Source organism: Tursiops truncatus, chromosome 16 (assembly GCF_011762595.2).
Source record: "Tursiops truncatus isolate mTurTru1 chromosome 16, mTurTru1.mat.Y, whole genome shotgun sequence".
NCBI classification, from domain to species: Eukaryota; Metazoa; Chordata; class Mammalia; order Artiodactyla; family Delphinidae; genus Tursiops; species Tursiops truncatus.
The window spans coordinates 80,782,795-80,798,190 of NC_047049.1; the positions used below are offsets into that span (position 1 = coordinate 80,782,795).

General features: G+C 53.0%; 1 protein-coding gene across 1 annotated transcript in view; it reads right to left on the reverse strand.

Moving 5' to 3' along the window:
• TRIM67 (tripartite motif containing 67) overlaps positions 1 to 15,396 on the reverse strand; it is a 49,258-nt gene that overhangs the window by 7,386 nt on the left and 26,476 nt on the right. Inside the window, exons 2-8 of the mRNA XM_073793697.1 lie at positions 8,165 to 8,260; positions 7,461 to 7,530; positions 6,450 to 6,706; positions 5,140 to 5,250; positions 3,573 to 3,726; positions 2,825 to 2,836; positions 1,928 to 2,073 (exon numbers count right to left, since the gene is read on the reverse strand). Coding sequence (XP_073649798.1) covers positions 1,928 to 2,073; positions 2,825 to 2,836; positions 3,573 to 3,726; positions 5,140 to 5,250; positions 6,450 to 6,706; positions 7,461 to 7,530; positions 8,165 to 8,260 — 846 coding nt within the window. The remainder of the gene's footprint in view (positions 1 to 1,927; positions 2,074 to 2,824; positions 2,837 to 3,572; positions 3,727 to 5,139; positions 5,251 to 6,449; positions 6,707 to 7,460; positions 7,531 to 8,164; positions 8,261 to 15,396) is intronic.

The window sequence follows — 15,396 nt, forward strand, 5'->3', positions numbered from 1 at the left end:
TCAAAAAACGTTTATTTATTTATGTTATTATTATTTTGGCTGCAGCAGGGTCTTAGTTGTGGCACGCAGGACCTTCATTGCGGCCTGCGGACTTCTCAGTTGCGGCATGCATGCAGGATCTAAGGATGGAACCCGGGACCCCTGCACTGGGAGCACGGAGTCTTACCCGCTGGACCGCCAGGAAAGTTCCTGTATAAGACATCTTCATCCTCATACAACCCTGGGATATTGCTATTATTTTCATTATTTTATTCACAAGGATACTCAGAGAAGGTAGGCAACTTGCCCAAGATCACAGTTAATCCGTTTAGAAGCCAGCGTTCAAATCCAGGTCTGTCTGCATTCAGCGTCCACACTTTTCCCACTATAACACATGGTTTCTCATAAATTCTAGCCCTCGGGTGGAGCTTTTGTTAGTGGTCATGCTTCAAAGGGGAGAAGCCATCTTCAGTTCAGGCCTGTGGACTGCTTCTTTGATTTTTATTTTTTAAAGATTTATTTATTTATTTTATATTTAGTTTTGGCTGCATTGGGTCTTCGTTGCAGCGCGCGGGCTTTCTCTAGTTGTGGCGAGTGGGGGCTACTCTTCGTTGCGGTGCGCGGGCTTCTCATTGCAGTGGCTTCTCTTATTGTGGGGCACGGGCTCTAGGTGTGCGGACTTCAGTTGTTGTGGCACGCGGGCTCAGGAGTGTGGCTCGCGGGCTCTAGAGGGCTTAGTTGCTCCACAGCTTGTGGGATCTTCCCATTGGCAGGCGGATCCTTAACCACTGCGCCACCAGGGAAGTCCTGGCTGCTTCTTTTATTATCTCAAACAGTCTCCTCTTTCTTCCCGTTTCAAAACCATAAGCTCTCCTCCCGGTTTCTGGTTAGTCAGGGAGCTCTGTCAGTTCCTAGCTCATTTGCACGACCGGAACGGCTGAGGTTCTGGACCCGGTTTGTGACCCACTATTCCTGGCCAAAGCAACCTCAGCTTCTCACTAAAGAGCCCATATCTCCAGGGACTCAATTATTCCCAAGGGAGTACTGCAGTGATTTCCCCAACTCTGAAATTCTTGAAATAAGACAAGACAAGACATAAGCATCAATCCAGTTGAGGGAAACAAAGAGAATATTGACCGTTGGCAAGAGACGTTGAATGGGTGCCACTTCCCAGGAGAAGAAGTGTGAGAATTGTTATGACTGCGCTGGTTTGTTAGAACGAGTCTTTATTTAGTCTCTCGGGGACAGAAAGGTGGAGCTCTCAGCAGACCCCGAGTTTGTACGCCCTGGTGTTCCTGTCAGCACAACGACTGGACGGGAGCCTGAACTTCACTGTGTGCCGTCTCGCGGTAGAGATGCGTTAGGGCGCTGGCTTGGGGTGGGGAGCTGTCCAGGTTTGCTACCACGGGCCGAGACTAGAAGACGCACTTGTGACTCGCTAAGCGTATTTACTGTCCACACAGATTTCATCATTTGGGACATGAACGTAGACGGTCACCCCAGCCCAACAAATATTTCTCAGGTGTCTTCCCACCTTGCCAGGTGAACTAATCACTGAACTGGGCAAGGCAGGTGTGAAGGAACCTCGAGGGGGTGGGGAGAGGCTTCGGGGTGCTGGGTGGGAGGGTGCTGACCAGATACCACTGCGCTGCTGGGCCGACTGGGAAGTGGGTACCGCGGGGGACACCTTTTTGGAGCTCTACCTCGGCCTCCGACCTGTGTCAGTCTTCACAGAAAAACCATCCAGAACTTTCTGTGGCCGCCGCCTCTGCCTGCCCAGACCCAGCCCTCGGTAGAGAAGCCCCACATCCCATGAGCCCGGGCCCACTTGCTCTGCGTCCTGGGGGCCGATGCCCTCGCTGGTGGCATCAGAGCTAAGGGCAGCCCCCTGGGCTGGTGCAGAGGCTGGGACAGCGCAAGTTCCCCCCGGCAAGCAGCGGGGCCTCACCCGGAACTGGCCCCCGTCTCCGTCGTCCAGCTCCAGGATGTAGCCGTCCACGGTGCTGTGGGTGAAGGGCGGCGTCCTCCAGGCCAGCGTGACGCTGTTGTTCCGGGTGCAGCACTTCTCCAGCTGCAGCAGGGGCACGGGCGGCACTGTGACGGGGACAGGTGGGCTTTAGTGCACAAACCCCTGCAGGGCACAGGGAGGCCGCGTGGACCCGGCCGCACCCCAGGAGGAAAGGTGGCCACCCTGCGTCCCTCCTGGCTGCTCGTGGGCGCAGCTCAGTGTGCTTCTCAACCCTGGACAGGGGTCCTGGGATCTGGGGCAGGGAGAGGCCTGGCAGGTGCCTCCACTCCTCTGGGTCTGGAGCCCTGAGGAAGAGCTGCCCCTTGCCCACCTGCCCACTAAGAACCACTGGTTTTGGCTCGGCCCCATGAGCAGCTGGTGAGGACTTGCAGCCTGGCCTCTGCGGACCCTCTGCACAGGGCGGCAAGCAGCTGGGGCCCAGAAGATGCTCTCGGGGGCGGGAAGGGCAAAATGCAAAGACCCACTGAGACCTTTGTCTGGAAGCGTTTTAAAGGCCCAGGGAACTAGATCCCGGAAGGAGAGGCCATCTTACAGTATCAGGCAGTCAACCCGTGGAATTAGGGATTTGAGTCAAGTGTATCCTAAGTTCGATTAAGGTGAGACTGGGAGGTGCAAACTGAGTATGGGAGAAAGCACAGAGATGCACAAGAGACTGGGTGTCTCTGGTTTAAAAATGGCCGTGCATTTTGAAGTAAGGATTTTCCTGAGTTCACAGATTCTGTAGGTGTGGCACTCAGCCCTTGGACATATGGGTCTAAAAAAACCAAAGAGCTTCATTCCCCCTCCTGAATGTACCCTTAACGTCTCTGAAGAGGCAGGGGGACGTCACTTGCTAATTTTGTAACCTGGGGAAAGCTATGCAAACTTTACTTAACCCTTAGCTCGTGTCCCCCGTGGGTCTCTGAACTCACCGCTACGATCCACCACGTTCTCCCGTCTGCTCTCACCTCTGACCTTCTCGCTCTTCTTGGAACACAGAACACTTATACCTGCCTCGGGGCCTTTGCACTCACCACCCCTCGGCCTTCTGGAATGTTCTTCCCTTACATTTCTTTCCTCCTCACCTCAAAATATCTCCCCCCCACACCCATGTCTACTAATGCCCCCTTCTCAAAAGGCACCTTGTTTGTCCCACCTGCCACTATCAGTTTACATTACACTACCTGTTATATTGTATTATCGATGTGTTGTCTATTTCTTTCTCTGACTATCAGCTCCGTCTAGTGAGGGAGTCTGTACACTTGCTCACGGCTGTGTCCTGAGCACCTGGGATGGTGCCCGGCACGTGGTAGACACTCAACAGGTGTCTCAGAATGAACAAATGATCCTCTTTCACAAACGGGAAAAGTTTGGCCCAGGCTGGGTGCTACCCACAGAGGTCACCCAGCTCGAGGGTTGCTGAGCTGGGATGTGAACCCAGGTCTGTGACTCAGGTGTCCCTCCCTCCCACTCTGGGTCACACCAGTGTCCCAAGTCTTCTGAGGGCACTAAGCTGCGCTGCAGAGTGGATGCCTCTTCCAGAGGCAGCATCACCTCAACTGGGCCAACCACGGCTCACCCCTACATTTCATCTGAATGAAGTCCAGCTGGTGGATGGCCTGCAGCAGTGGCCCGCTGTCCAAGGTCAGTTCAAACTCTGCAGACACCTTCGGCTCCAGGGCACCTTTGACCCACTGCTCTTGAGACACCTGGACACGCTTGATCAGGGCGTCCGAGATCTTAAAGGAAGCACAGAGTTTAGGGTTTCCACGTGCAAAGGGAAAATAACGTAGCAGGGGGTAAGGAAGGGACAGGGACTTTGTGGGCTCAGGGGGCCGCGGTGGCTAAGCGCGCCCACTCACGCCCTGGCAGAGATCATCTTTTAACAGCTTAGTCATGTTAAACGTAAAGAAGCACTTGCTGTTTCAGGCTAAACCCTTTTGCGAAGCAAATGATACTTTTTAAAAGAATTCTTTTACTTTATTTATTTATTTTGGCCGCACTGCGCGTCATGCGTGGTCATTCCCGACCAGGGATCAAAACCACGCCCCCTGCAGTGGAAGCGCGGAGTTCTAACCAGCGGACCGCTAGGGAAGTCCAGTACTTTTTTTTTTTTTGCGGTACGCGGGCCCCTCACTGCTATGGCCTCTCTCGTTGCGGAGCACAGGCTCCGGACGCGCAGGCTCAGCGGCCATGGCTCACGGGCCCAGCCGCTCCACGGCATGTGGGATCTTCCCGGACTGGGGCATGACCCCGTATCCCCTGCATCGGCAGGCAGACTCTCAACCACTGCACCACCAGGGAAGCCCAGTACTTTTAAAATATACAAAAACAGTCTTCACTCTACCTCTTTTGCTAGATCCAGCACTTTGCAAATTGAAACATACTAGTGGTTTGTCCCAGGGTCTGAAAGCAGCTCGTTCATCCCCAGGAGCGTGAAGCTCCCTCCCTCCCTCTGTGTTTCCTCCACGTTGTGCTGCAGCTTCTGCTCCAAACTCTCACTGCATCAAACCCACAGCTCTGTTCTCCTCTGCTGGCAAGTCCTGCTCATTCAGACATTTGCACGTGTCCCTGTAGAGCCATGGCTCCATGCACCCTTGCTGGGGACCAGTCCAGGAGATTCATCATGTCCCCCAGAGACGGAGGACAGAGCTTCCGTCTGAATCACACACATGATCCCAAGAGGTGTTCGTGACCCCGAGTCAGACTGGCTGCTGGAAGGATGCCCAGCGAGGCTGCACTGGCTTTGCAGGCAGTGGTCACGTGCCCAGACCTGCAGGACTCCGCACCCTGAGGGAACGGGTCACGTGGATTCTTCTGACTCACTTCGTCCTGTGCAATCTTTCCAACTTGATTGGCAAAGACTGTCTTTTCTCATCTGTGGGGAAAATGTTGAACTGGGGTTTCAAGTCGAGGCACGAAAGCATTTCAGCCCTAGGGATTATGATGTTTGATCTCCTCATTTAAGGATGACACAGAGCCAGGGTCACAGCTAGTGAGACGCAGAGCTAAGAAGAGAACCTAGGTCTTCTGGAATCGCTGAGCACAGGAGATTCTGCTCAACTCCAAGCCGGTGGGAGGGACCTTCCTAGAACCTCGGCTAGTCTGGGGCATGGCAGTGGATTTGGAGGAACGATGCCCAGCCCGCTCACCTGCAGAAACCCGGATGGGTCGTTCTCCTTGATCACCTCCAGGCAGTACTCCATCAGCCCCGTGGACTGGCGCAGCTTCAGCGTGCAGTGATTGATCTGGTCCCAAACCATCTGCCACGAGAAGTATCCCTAGTAACTGTCTCATCGAGGAACAGCAGCCCGGCTGCAGCGGCAAGCGCATGGGTCCCGGCTGCCTTGCACCCTCTCCTGCTGCTGCTGTGTTCCTGAGCTCCACGTGCCCTCGTTACGTGGGCGGTAAATGGACCCACTTCCCAACAAGCAGGGTCGCCACACCCCACAGAGCAAACTTCCTGAACTCTGGCTAGAGAAGCAGAGAACGTGCACCCCCTGAAACCCTCCTAGTGACCGATGCCCCAGTCTCACGCGTTGGGTGGAAACTCAAGGGGCTCGGCTGCTTTGCATGTAAACCATGGATCGTCCCCAACACACACTCCTTTCCTTGAAAGTAACATTTCCTGATTCAGTTGGGAAATGTCTGTAGAACAGATCGAGCCTAGACAATGAGGTGAGTAGTTTCTGTCAAGGCAGGGTGTTCACGGGGCACCTGCCTGGCCCGGGGACCCAGTGCCGAGTGGGGGAAGCCTCCCCCTGCCGCGGTGGCCACTGGCTGTGGTGTCCCTGCTGACCACTGCGAGCACCAGACATCAGAAAGCCCGAAGAAGGGGGAGAGCCGGAGCCTTGTCACCCGCCGTGGCCACCTCTGCTCTGCAAGATGAGAACAGGCAGTGTCCCTTCGACAGAAAACAGGGGCCAGGAGAAGATGGGAGAGAGTGGCCTTCTGACTGAAAACAGCAGGATTCAGGCATCTCCCTCCAGCTTTGGAGGGAGAACAGGGGTGCTGATCGCTTCAGGGAAAGTGACACGAGTGTAAGTAGGTCCCGGGCCAACTTGCTCAGCCCCTCCTCTCCCCATTCATTCATTCATTCGTTCGTTCATTCATTCGTTCGTTCGTTCGTTCGTTCGTTCGTTCATTCATTCATTCGTTCGTTCATTCATTCATTTGTTCATTCCTTCATTTGTTCATTCATTCGTTCATTCGTTCGTTCGTTCATTCGTTCGTTCATTCATTCGTTCGTTCATTCATTCGTTCGTTCGTTCATTCATTCATTCGTTCATTCATTCATTCGTTTGTTCATTCCTTCATTTGTTCATTCATTCGTTCGTTCATTCGTTCATTCATTCGTTTGTTCACTCAACTAACACTGACCCGGAGCCTACACTGCGTGCTCCCCTGAGCTCGGCTCGGAGGCCGTGATGGGACCGAGGGCATCGGCCGCCCGGGGACCCACCTTCAGCTTGTTCTCCCTCTCTTTGGTAATCTTGGTAAGCAGCTTGGCTTTCTGCCGGGTTAGAGCATCAACCAGCGCGTCACACTGAGCCACCAGGCAGGCCTCGTGGTCCAGGCCGTTCTCCTGCGGGATGCACAGAGCTTTAGGGAGAAGACACGCGGAAACGTGGCCAGCACGAGAGACACAGGGGCACACCAGCAAGCTCGTCCCGGGGTGAGCTGTCCCGTTATTGAACTGGAAACAGTGCACGTGTGCGTCTCAGCACATCTATAGGATGGAGGGAATATTCAGCGTCATCCAAACCATGAGGGTTTGTGAGGGTTTTCAACGCCACGGGAAAAGCTCGTGAGAGAGACCGAAGAAGCAGAAGAGCAGCTGCAAGCGTGTGCAGCGTAACCGCACACTGCACGTGCATGTGTGTGTGTAAAGCAGTGGAGCAACATGTCAAAACGGCGAGGGCGTCACCTCAGGGGCTGAGGTATTGGTGAACTTTTCTTACTTCTGTCTGTTATTCTCTACTTTTCAAAATTTCTATAACATACTTTTGCTTTCTCTAATCAGAAAACAGTAAAACAAACAAAACCCACTGTTCTTGCTGTAGGATCTGACTCTCTCAGTTTAAAAAAAAAAAAAACAAAAAACTTTCAACATCACTCAGGTCAGCCTGGATTCAGACCTCGTGTCATGGGCTGGTGGTGTTCTCTCCCACCCCTGCCCCAAGTGCCTATTTGAAGTCCTAACCCCCAGGACCTCAGAATGGGGCTGTGTTTGGAGACAGGGCCATGAAAGAAGTAAGTTAAATGAGGTCATCAGGCTGGGCCCTGATCCAGCCTGACTGGCGTCCTTACAAGAGGAGATCAGGACACAGACACACACAGAGGGAGGACGGTGTGAGGACACAGGGAGAAGATGGCCATCTGTACACCAAGGAGAGAGGCCCTGGGAGGAGCCATCCCTGCTGACACCTTGATCTTGGACTTCAGCCTCCAGAACCATGAGACAATAAGTTACTGTTGTTGAAGCCACTCAATCGATGGTACCTTGTTACAGCTGCCCCACCCAACGGATACCTCCGGTGTCCCTGAAACATCAGAACCAGGACAGGAAATGCCTGGCAGCGGAATTCTGTGCTTTCACTTATTAGGAAGAATGGTTTTTATTGGCTGCTTAGGAATTCAGTGCCCTCAGTCCTTTTTCCCATCCAGACACCGGAATGCTCTACGGTTCGTGATCTGTGGGAAAGTTCCCCCACGCGTGCATTTATTTATACGCTGTCTCCCCGACAGACAGAGCTCCTGGGGACAGAGGCTGTGCCTCATTGATCTGCGTCGGGCTTGCGTGTGACACAGCATGGGCGCTCAGTAAATACATTTGTTTAGTAAATGATGCTTTTATATTTTGATGCGTTGATACAAAAGCACCGCATACAGATACCGCCTAGGGCTACGTGGCCACGCAGAGTGCTGCATTATTTCTGCCCAGTTCTCTTTCTAGGATTCTCTCTAAGTTCATGCAAAATCCCTTTCCTATCAGATGTCACAGGGGTGTCAGTGGATTGAGTGTGTGATGTCCGCAACATCTGAGGCGTGCAGTGGGACAATTAGGCCTTCTCATGTTCAGCACTGAAAAGCGCCTGCCACGGGGCCTTTCCTCTCCTCTGCTAAACTTCACGTACCTCCTGCAGGGACTCCCCTCCCAGCCGGAGCTATGCTCACCTGGATCTGCTGCAGAATGTTCTTCAGCTGAACTAGGAACTCCTTGGCTTCTTTTGCCTTATCGGAAACTCCATTTAAGGCCTGAGACAGTTGGGCCTAAAAGATATCACAGGTTGAAAAGGAAAATTAGGTGTTAAAGGCACTTGGTCTGCACTTCCTCATGAAGGCTTGTGTTTATAAGAGGGTAGAACCCAGGAACCGTCCTCACTTATGAAGGGACCGCTATTGACTCCTGGACTCTATTGCATGTGTTTATTTTTCCAGCAATCATTGATAAAGTGTTGGTTGACCAACACTCTTCTGTCTGGACCCCAAAAGCTGGGTAGAAGTAAGGAGCATTCAGCTAATTGGTTCAGGTTGACAGGACCCAGGACAAGAAGGCAAGCAGAGCCTTGGCTGGGTCTGGCCCCCTCCCCGCTGTAGCAGTTTTGCCCCCCCATCAGTAGGAACTCAGACGCCTATGTGAGGGAATCCCAGGTCCCAGGCCACGCTCTGCCCACCCCACCCCTGCACAGGCGCCTTTTGGCCTGAGCGGGATGGGCGGGGAAAGGACTGGAAGTGAGCCTGAGCCATATGGACTGGGGGTCCCAAGACATCACGTGGAAGGGGATGATGGTGGCCTCCTCCTTAGCGCTAGGGACTCCTTACCCTGCCCAGTTGTTAGCCTCAGGCTTCTTTTGAATGAGACACATACACACACCATCGAATTTGTCTTCAAAATCTTGCTATTGAATAGACTGGTGCCCTTGATTTTTAACACGACTCATGTTTCAGAGTAAAAAGCTGAGGGCAGAGCAAAAACGGGGCCAGAAAGGCTGGGTCATACCTGCTCTCCACTTTCTTTTCTTTTTTTAAAAAATTAGAGTATAATAGCTTTACAATGTTGTTTCTGCTGTACAATGAAGTGAATCAGCTGTATGTATACATATATCCCCTCCCTCAGGGACTTCCCTCCCTCCCACCCCGCATCCCACCCATCTGGGTCATCACAGAGCACAGAGCTGAGCTCCCTGAGCTATACAGCAGGTTCCCACTAGCTATCTGTTTTACACATGGTAGTGTATTTATGTCAAACCTAATCTCCCAATTCGTCCCACCCTCCCCTTCCCCGCTGTGTCCACACATCCGTTCACTACGTCTGCATTTCTACTCCTGCCCTGCAAATAGGTTCATCTGTTCCGCTTTTTCTAGATTCCACATATATGCGTTAATATACAATATTTGTTTTTCTCTTTCTGACTTACCTCACGCTGTATGACAGACTCTAGGTCCATCGACATCTCTACAAATGACCCCATTTTGTTCCTTTTCATGGCTGAGTAATATTCCATTAGGTCTCTGCTCAGATACGATCTGTCAGCGGGGCCTCTTCCTTTGCCCTGCTTTATTCTTCATAATGTTCATCACCACCTAACACAGGTTTGCTTCCTGTCTGTCTCTCCTCCCGAAAATGTAGGCTCCCCAGAACAAGGACCTTGCCTGGTTGCTCACATACAGAAAGAGCACCGTGCCCATGGCAGCATGAAACAAATATTGGTTGAATGATTGAGTCAATGAATGTGATTCTTTGGACCATCTCCATGGTTTTCAAAGTGTGGTTCTCAGACTGACAGCATCAGCATCATCCAGGAATTTGTTAGAAACGCAAGTTCTCCAGCCTCACCCCTGTCTTACTGATCAGAAACTGGGGGTGAAGCCCAGGAATCTGTCTTTTAACAAGCTCTCCAGGGGTTTCTGATGCAGTTTGCGATCCGCTGGATGGTACAAACATAGCCACGGAGTGGATGAGGAGACACAGGGAGAAGGAAGGGGCCTCAGACCAGGGTCACCAGCGTTCAAGGTGAGGTCAAGTGAGGTCTGGGCTCTGTCCTGCTGGGAGACAGCTGGGAGCCTCAGGTGTGGCTCAGCGGAGAGGTGGCTTCCGGAGAAGCTCTTCCTTCTTCCACTGGCTTCCCCATGCCCCCCACCTCAGCTGGTGTAGGCCCCTCCCTCCACGGGCACCTGGCGTGGACCACTTTCTGCTGCAATTATCCACGCAGGAAGAATATCCAGTAGACCTTACAGGAACAGCAGCGTGTTCTGTGTCTGCTCTAATCCAGCTGCCACCAGCATGGGTGGCTCTGAGCACTTGAAGGTGGCTAATGTAACTGAGGGACTGGATTTAAATTTTATTTAAAGTTTTTAGCCACCATGTTTGGCCAGTGGCTGCTGTTCTGGGCAGCACAGATCTTTTTTTAATTTTAATTTTTTTTTTTTTTTTTGCGGTACGCGGGCCTCTCACTGCTGTGGCCTCTCCCGTTGTGGAGCACAGGCTCCGGACACGCAGGCTCAGCGGCCACGGCTCACGGGCCCAGCCGCTCCGCGGCATGTGGGATCTTCTCGGACCGGGGCATGAACCCGCGTCCCCTGCATCAGCAGGCGGACTCTCAACCACTGTGCCACCAGGGAAGCCCTAATTTTTATTTTTAATATTTATTTGGCTGCGTTGGGTCTTAGTTGCAGCGCGTAGGCTGTTGCCCTGTGGCGTGTGGGATCTTAGTTCCCTGACCAGGGATTGAACCCCCGTCCCCTGCACTGGGAGGCAGATTCTCAACCACTGGACCACCAGGGAAGTCCCTGGGTAGCACAGATCTTTGCACCTGTCCTTAGAGGGGTCCAGGTCCTCGGGCAGCTCAGCCTGTCCCTGATAACCGTGCCCAGCAGGAGCCGGAGAGGCCGGCATCCCTCAGGCCCATCATCAGTGCCCAGAAAAGAAGGGCACCTCCCTCCCCACCACAGTCACCCAGAGCAGAGGGCCCACTGAGGCTGCACCCCTTCCCTCCCCAAGGAGGGACCGATTCCCAGGAACCTATACAATCCTTCATGGCGGGGACTTTGTTTTTTGTCTTTGTCTTTCTAGCCAGGCACTGGCACAAAGCAGGGGCTCAAAAACTGCTCACTGGCTGAATACAAAGCAAAGCAATTGCTCCACTAGAAGCGGATGCTAAGCTAAGACAGGTCCCTGCAGATCCATCGCCACGGCGACCACCTTTTCCGGCGAGAGGCTGCATTAGTGAGAGTCCCCTTCCCTTCACCCGGGGAACTGGAGCCAGCGGGGCTCTGTCCCCGCCAGCCCTGGCCTCCCCGCAGCCCGTCCCACCCCAGGGCCTGTGGACCTGCTTCCTGCTTGGCAAGTAGACCCAGGACCTTGGCAAGGAGCCCAGAACAGAGTGATCTTTGAAGGCCTCCAGGGACCTTAGGCAAACGCCCAGCTGAAAGGGGAATGATCTCACAGCTCAGTAGACACGGCTCCAGGCCCACCAGACGTGCCCTCTGCTTTCTCTTGACGCTGTCTGGCCCCGGCCCAGCAGGGTGCTCGCCTGCACAGAGACCTGTGCCCGGTCTGCTGGTCTCCGGGAAGAGCCCGGACACCCATGTGAGGTCCGGTCGCCATCGAGGGATGTCCCGACAAGCACACACTTGACCCTTTCTTGACCCCAGTTCCTTCCTGTGTGATGTGGCCACGAGACACCTCTCCTTGCCCAGGTGACAGCACTGTGGAAACTGGACCTGGTTATTCTAGTGGCAAAGGGGTCCGGGTTTGGGCGGCGAAGGTGGAAACCATTTCTCAAGGGACAAGTGGTTCACTTATTGGCAACGTGTTATGGGTTCACAGCATACCGTATTTGGCTTCAGTGTTTTGAAACATGCTCTTCCTCTTTTCCACAGGGACCACCTTGGGGCCAGCAGGGGACACTGAAAATTGTGTCTTTCTGGTCTGAGAGAAGAGCCTGCCGTCTGAGAAATGAGAATGGATTGCTCTGTCTCTGTGGATGTTGGTTATACTATCCTCTTGGAAAGAAAGGAAGTATCCAGACCGAAGATAAATTTTTTTAAATGACTGAATGGATTTTAACTTGAATCAAACATTGTATTTTATGCCTTTTTATTCCTCTAAGGTTAGAACTACATTGCTGCAGAGTCTCTAAGTTTAGACAGACAGCTTAAAAATGTATTTCCAAGTGGGCCAAACCACCTGCTTCCTGGCCTAGCATCACATCTTTGCCTGCATCCCGAAAGAGTAGCTTCTAGGTACGTGGGGTAGCTTTCTCCCTTCTCCCTCCCATTCTGGATGGTGTTAGAGGGCCTCATACTGCATTAAGCAAGAGAACTCTGGGCCAGTACAGTCAAATCTTGGCGCTGTCATTCATTAGCTGTGCATCTTGGGAAGATGCTTCATCTCTTTGTTCTATAGGGTCCTCCCCTGTAAGGTGGGAATAACAACCCCTACCTCATACGAGTTCTTACTATTATGCTTAGAAATATAGCCCAAGCTTTCCCGAAATCCTCTCAATTGTTCAACCCATCATATATGGGTTGTTACGGACTGAATGTGTCCTCCCCAAATCCACATGTTGAAGCCTTAACCTGCAGTGTGATGGTATTAGGAGATGGGACCTTTGGGAGGCAATTAGGTCACATAGGTGGAGGCCCCATGATGGGATCAGTGCCCTTAAAGAAAAGACATGGGAGAGCGCTTTCCCCCTCTCCTCCCACTGCACTGAGGAAAGGCCACGTGAGGACACAGTGAGAAGGTGGCTGTCCGCAAAGGCCCGAAGAGAGCCTCAGCAGGAACTAAGTTGGCCGGCAGCCGGATCTTGGATGTCCAGCTTTCAGAACTGTGAGAAATAAATCTCTGTTGTTTTATGGGATTTGCTTATAGCAGCCCAAACAGACCAAGACATGAATTATCTAAATTACCCAACTAGGACCTTTCAGAAATAATTCTCATGTTTGAAACAGACTCTGTGGAGAAGCCCCTAAGTTGTCTCCTTTTATTTATTTTTAAAAATTAATTAATTAATTAATCTGTGGCTGCGTTGGGTCTTCACTGCTGCGTGCGGGCTTTCTCTAGTTGTGGCGAGCGGGGTCTGCTCTTCAGTGCAGTAAGTGGGCTTCTCACTGCGGTGGCTTCTCTTGTTGTGGAGCACAGGCTCTAGGTGCGCGGTCTTCAGTAGTTGAGGCACGCGGGCTCAGTAGTTGTGGCTTGCGGGCTCTAGAGCGCAGGCTCAGTAGTTGTGGCGCACGGGTTTAGTTGCTCCGCGGCATGTGGGATCTTCCCAGACCAGGGCTTGAACCAGTGTCCCCTGCATTGGCAGGTGGATTCTTAACCACTGCGCCACCAGGCAAGTCCCAAGTTGCCTCCTTTTAAACTTCGTCTTTGTTCTCTGACATCAGGATTACCCAGTAGAAGTGCAGACGTTAGGCACCAAGGATCTAGAGATGGCTACCAAATGCCACCTCCTCTGATGCTCTGCTTCCCTCCCCAAACGGAACGTGCCCTTGGCACTCCTTCCAGGGCGTGTCTCACTCTCCTTGAGATGGGCAGCCCAGGGGAAACGCGTCTGCTCCCCTGTCCTGTCGGCCACCCTGCAAGCTTGTCCTGTGCACCTCTGCACAGGCAGCACGGGCCTCACACCTAGAATGTGCTCCGCAGAGATCCAGTCAGTGGATGGATTCTGTTCTAGATTTTGTCTGACTAGCTGCCCTGAGCTAGTCACGTCTCAATCCCCTTACACGCTGGGCTTAATTAAAATGGCCATGTGGCCACTCTGGACCCGCCATTTCTAGGGTATGAAGCCCCATCTGGTCCTGGGCACTGGCAGTCCAACCCTGCCCTGCGGATCAGAGCTCTTTTCACGACTTCTGGGTATTAACTGTTTCTAGTTAACCGCTGGCACGGATCCTGCCCCAGTTTAGTCCTACTTGACAGAACCTCCGACGCCCTCCCTCTCCCTGCCTCTTCTGGAAGACCAGAGGGTTCCACCTAGGCCTGCTTCCCCTTTCCTGATCCACCTGCTACCACAAACGGCTGCAAAAGCCCCGCTGAAGCCCTGGAAAAGCCCTTCGCCAAGAGGCCAGGAACCAAGATAAATACGACTGCCCTGGTGGTCAGCCTGAACCGAGGTGCAGCGACACGGCAGGGGGCCTCGGGGGCCCTTACTACTGAAGCAGATGCAGTGACAAAGCTGGAGACTGCGTGAGAGGGTACTATCCCACCCACAGGGACCACACCTGGGAACAGGAGAAGGTGGGTGAGACAGGCACATGGAGGCTCTGGAGGGGGTGAGGACACGACCCATACAGGGTGCGTGAGACCCCAGCCCTACAGGATCCCCCTTCCCAGCCTGCCTCCATCCAAGGGTCCAGGCTGTAAAGGATGTGTCACACAGGTGTGAAGGACTGATGCTAGGGGTCCAGCGGAGCAGGGTGGGCCTCGGGTAGACGTCTACCTAGAGAGCGATCAGATGAATATTTGCCGGGTGGCAGGCCCCTTCCATGGTAGACTGAGGGTCCCCCAGAAGCAGAAAGGGGTTTTGGCAGGAGAACTAGGCTCCAGGGGTGATGCAGGCAGCCTCTCTCTTCAGTGGATGTGACCCAGATTCGGGGGGAGTCCCCGTAGGCAAAACAGCTCAGAGGATCCGCTCCTGTCCCCACTGGCTCACTGTGTTTCCGGCCACTGAGCCAGTAACGAGAGGTGGCTTTGAATGGGGGTCTCCAGATGCTAATCTAGTGCGCTGTTCTGTGCACTGAAGCCACCTCCAACCCCCAGAACCTCTATATGGAGACATGCCGTCTACGAAGCCTCCATGGTCCCCGACAGTCCCCACCCAGGACTGATACTCCGAGGGGCTCTACCCTCCCTTGACTCCGCAGACTTATTCAGCCCCTCGTGTTGTGGGTTCTCACGGTATATTGGCTTCTTGTTGCTGCTATCAAGAATTACGATAAACTCAGGGACCTAAGCAACACTGGTTTATTCTTTTATAGTCCTGGAGGCCAGAAGTCCGAAGTGAGTCTTACAGGCCAAAGTCAAGCTGTCAGCTTCCTTCTGGAGGCTCTAGGGAGGGACCCCTTTTCTTTCTTTCTTTTTTTTTTTTTTAAAAACATGCCCTTGGCTTTATTTATTCATTTATTTTTAAAATATTTATTTATTTTGGCTCCACCGGGTCTCAGCTGCGGCACGTGGGATCTTTGTTGCCGCAGGTGGGCTTCCTAGTTGTGGCTTGCATGCGGGATCCTAGGTCCCCGACCAGGGATTGAACCCAGGCACCCCTGCATTGGAAGTGTGGAGTCTTACACACTGGACCACCAGGGAAACCCCGAGAGACCTTTTTTCTTGTCTTTTCCGTCTTCTAGAGGTTACCCACATCCCTTGGCTGGTGGCCCCTTCCTTGCATCACTCAGCCTCT